Raw genomic sequence first — 4,809 nt, forward strand, 5'->3', positions numbered from 1 at the left:
CATTTGATGTTGCATCAGATAAGAAAATGGCACGAAGTCCGAAAAAACGTTCGAGGTCGAGAAGTAGAAGTAGGAGCAGAAGCGCCTCTCCATCAAAAAGGAGGAGTCCAAAGAAAAAGGTCACCAAGAAATCGGTTGCAAGCCCGAGAAGACCGCGCACGAGGTCTAGAAGCAGAAGTGCCTCCCCAGCTAAGAAGTCTGCAGCAAGGAAGCCTGTCGCAAGTCCGAGAAGACCACGCACGAGGTCGAGGAGCAGAAGCGCCTCCCCAGCAAAGGTTGTTGCGAGAAGGCCGCGTACGAGGTCTAGAAGCAGAAGCGCTTCCCCGGCAAAGGTTGTTGCGAGAAGGCCTCGCACAAGGTCTAGAAGCAGAAGTGTCTCCCCAGCAAAGAAGACAAAGAAGAGTCCAAAGAAGGCTGCGAAGAAGCGTGCTTCAAGCCCTAAAAAGAGGAAATCGAAGGGAGGAGCTAAAAAACCCACAACTCTATCCATGGTCGTTGCAGCTATCGCAGCTATGAAGGACAAAAAGGGATCATCCGCCCAAGCAATCAGAAAATATGTTACGGCTAATTTCAGCAAGTATCTAACTGCGAGCAGAGTGACATCATCTGTGAGGATTGCTTTAACACGTGGACTAAAGACAGGAGCATTAGTAAGACCCAAGGGATCCACTGCTACTGGAGCAACAGGACGATTCCGGATAGGAAAAACGGCACCAAAGAAAAAGGCAAAGAAACCAAAGAAGAAAGTGAAGAAGCCTAAGAAGAAAGCAAAGAAACCAAAGAAGGCCAAGAAAGTTAGTAAAAAGACCAAGAAGGCAAAAAAACCTAAGAAGGCAAAGAAGCCTGCGAAGCCGAAAGCAAAGAAGCCAAAGAAATCTCCAAAGAAAAGGGTTGTTAAACCAAAAAAACCTGCCACGAAGAAAGCTGCTCCAAAGAAATCTAAGAAATAGATTTCTCATCTAAATCCAATTTAAAGGCCCTTTTTAGGGCCACCCAGTTTACTCGAAAAACTCCATATGACTTGGAAATTACGCAAAGTAAATTTCCTTATATCCGAATGGAATTTTTTTATCTAGATCCTCGGAAAATTTAGATGCCTTAAAATCATGTTTTGAACACCTTCCGTAACTAGACGATCACACCATATAAATAAGTAAAAATCAATTTAACCAGTGCATGGTATACAACCTTCTTTCATTGATGTTGACGTGCTTCCGGCATGTCGCCGTCTTCCCTCAATACGTTATATTATGCAGTCCGTTTCACAAACTGTTTTTAATGACATCAACGTACCATGTTGATTTTATTTACGACAAGATTTACCAGTACTTACAATGTAATGAAGACAAGGTTTACCAGTACTTACAATGTAATGTAGACAAGATTTACCAGTACCTACAATGTAATGTAGACAAGATTTACCAGTACCTACAATGTAATGTAGACAATATTTACCAGTACCTACAATGTAATGAAGGCAATATTTACCAATACCTTTAATGGAATGTAGACAAAGGACGCAACTAGCAGACGCATTTTTCACTAATGTGCATTTACAATGAATCAATTTTATGGTCTAATTAGACCGTATTGTGGTTGAAAGTGCCCATTTTCTAATATGTAAAATGGTGTATTTGTAATAATAAGTATGAAATGTCAAGGAAAATATATCATTCAACAGATGAAATTCACTTCACTAGATAAAGTAGAGTATCCTGGACCGTTTGGGTATTTTGACCCACGGCTTGAATAGGATGCCAATTTGTGTCTTCCTCATCACGTGAAAGCGCCCGTATTCTAATATGAAATATTTTCTAAACGTTTGACCGATTTGAAATTAGAACAACAATGTTTGAAATGTCAAAGAAAATATAGCATTCATCAGATAAAACTTCACTTCGCTAGAAAAAATACACGCGTCTTTGATTTAGGTAAAAGTAGCTGGCAACTCCATCACAGGAGCGGGGTGCTCATTCTGCTCCTGCAGGTTACTGTATAAAAGTGTTAGAGCGGATCGAGGGGGAGTTCGAGTTTAAAAGAGCGGTGTTGCGAGTTACTCTGTAAACTGTAACGATATCCTTTGTATGCCGATGTTGCTGAATATAGAATAAGATAGCCCGGAACTGTACTACGGTGTTGAATTGTGTTTTCTCGAAGACCCACTTTACTTTTTTCTAAACTCGAGTATTGTGGCGGGTGTCTGACGCCTACCTCGGAGACACCTACCGAGGGCTACGGACTCTGAGTATCCGACATGATAAAAATGCAACGCCGCTGTACATAGTTTGGTGAGATGTGTTTCGAAATTCAAACCAATACAATCAAAATAAATTTCAAATCTGGATGCAAAGAGTAAGTTACAGAAGCCCCCTGGCGGAAAATGCATAGCAAATTTGCAATCGTTCGGGATCGTTTTCTAGAGAGTAAGTTGCACGAATTCATCGCTGCATTTAAAGTTATATGTGACGTGACTTTCATGTGCGAGATTAATATCGAAAGTTTGTAACTTGCTCGTGTAGAGAAAGTTATTGACTTCTCGTTAATACACCATCTTTATAAAGATAACATGGACTAAAACAAAAATAAAAGACTTTTAAAACATTTTTTTTTCGCTAACGGATCAGAAATCGGAGATCGCAGTGTGTTACGCGTGCGTGACCGTTTATATATATTAAGCTTCAACTTTCGGCCATATTATTTTTCGAGTTGATTAAAACATGTTTTATTTGCATCAATATATACAAAAGGATTGGACAAAGTCTTTCAAACTTATATGAGGCCATTTCCCAATTATATATATATATACATGTATCTAGATCGACCCACAAATGAAAACCACAACATAGGATCATATATATAGCGAGCATATATTAGAGAAAATTAATTTCATAACTTTCTGTGAAATTAAGATATGAACAGCATCCATTTTCAATTTGTTTTCTTATTTAGGCAGCCGTAGAGATATCCTCAAAAAATATGACAAAACCATCAGAGATGTAAATTTAAGCTGTAATATATCATTAATACATGTACTGATGTTGACCGGTACAGTCAGGGATGTAAATTTAAGCTGTAATGTATCATTAATATATGTACTAATGCTGACCGGTACAGTCAGGGATGTAAATTTAAACTGTGATATATCATTAATACATGTACTAATGTTGACCGGTACAGTCAGGGATGTAAATTTAAGCTGTAATGTATCATTAATACAGGTACTAATGTTGGCCGGTACAGTCAGGGATGTAGATTAAAGTTTTATTATATCACTAATTATAGCACAAATGTAAATAAGCAAAATATGTGCATTGTGACTTAGCAAATGGACCAGATAATTTATTTTAGACTGTTTGAATATAAACCTTCTTGGTCTGTGTATAAGGTTACTACATGGTTTAGGTAGGTGGATAAGGGTTATATCAACATTTGGTAAATATTAAACATGTCGTTTATCCCTTTAAAGCATGACGACCGAAAGCGGAAGGACAAAACAGTGTGTCTAGCAATATCTATTGCGTCAACAAAATATGTATGGTCAGAGATGTCCTTACTAAAGTATTAGTCGTCTTTATCTCTTACAAAAGTATAATAAACTAGGTATCTATTCTAAAAAACACCTGTCGTTTCTATATGCAAATGTGTTTGATTCTTGATATTATCTGTCGTTGATATCCCGAATTCCCTTAATTAAAGGTGAACATCTACTTGAAAAAAAGTGTAGTCCATGTTAGCTCCGTACAGTTAAAAACTACGAGGTCTGCGAAAAATCAAAAGGATGGGAAAAAGAAAGTATAGAAGAAAAAAGTGTTAAAAAGAAGAAAAACATGCGAAGAAATACGAAGAGAGGTGCGTGATAATGTATATAATTTTCTAGATCTCAAAAGTTAGGCAGCATTACATTAATACCACGTACATGTATTTAAATAATGAACTTTTATCTTTGATTCAATACTCAAAATAAATACACCTTCGCGTGTCGGTCTGATCCTGGCCAACGCGTATATATACGGGGCCGCGGTGGCCGAGTGGTTAAGGTGTCCAGACACTTTATCACTAGCCCTCCACCTCTGGGTTGTGAGTTCGAAACCTACGTGGGGCAGTTGCCAGGTACTGACTGTAGGCCGGTGGTTTTTCTCCGGGTAATCCGGCTTTCCTCCACCTCTAAACCTGGCACGTCCTTAAATGACCCTGGCTGTTAATAGGGCGTTAAACAAAAACAAACCAAACTGATCCAGGCCAACGCATATATTCTTCACAAAAATATCCTGAAATTGGTATTATTAATTGAATCGAATGATTTGCAAAAGATGTGATATTTTTTTGTTAAACATCGGTTGATCACGATCGGTACGATAAAAAGGATAATATTTTAAACACCTCAGTCGCTTTTATTCACTTATTACTTAAGATAACATGCATACTATTCAATATCTTTCAAAAGTACAGATATACTACCTATAGTTTACGTACTTAAAAAAGTATAAATGCACTTACTTATCCGATGGTATTTGTTTAACATTATATCATAACTGTATTTTTTCAGATATCAGTGTATATAAGTAAGGCCGGTAATGCTATTCTGTATTATAAGATATCTCAACATGAAATACCTTATAAAGAAAAGTTGGAGAAAGAACGAGATTCTCGGGAGACCATCAACGAAAAAAATTGCTTCTAAATTGCTGCTCCCATATGGGTCAGACGAATTATAGGATCGCTGAGAATCGGGCGACGATCTATGGGATCGGGCAGAATAGAGGTAGAATAGTATGGTGGCTCGTTCGGGCCAAGTATCAACTCTCGCAT

The 4,809-nt window shown here is 37.9% G+C and overlaps 1 protein-coding gene across 1 annotated transcript; it reads left to right on the forward strand.

Moving 5' to 3' along the window:
- On the forward strand, positions 1 to 975 carry LOC117334330 (sperm-specific protein PHI-2B/PHI-3-like). The gene has a single exon (XM_033893873.1). It carries the CDS (start codon positions 27 to 29, stop codon positions 948 to 950), a length of 924 nt encoding a protein of 307 aa, XP_033749764.1. The 5' UTR covers positions 1 to 26; the 3' UTR covers positions 951 to 975.
- Positions 976 to 4,809: the final 3,834 nt, after the last annotated feature.

This window comes from Pecten maximus, chromosome 9, assembly GCF_902652985.1.
Source record: "Pecten maximus chromosome 9, xPecMax1.1, whole genome shotgun sequence".
Lineage (NCBI taxonomy): Eukaryota > Metazoa > Mollusca > Bivalvia > Pectinida > Pectinidae > Pecten > Pecten maximus.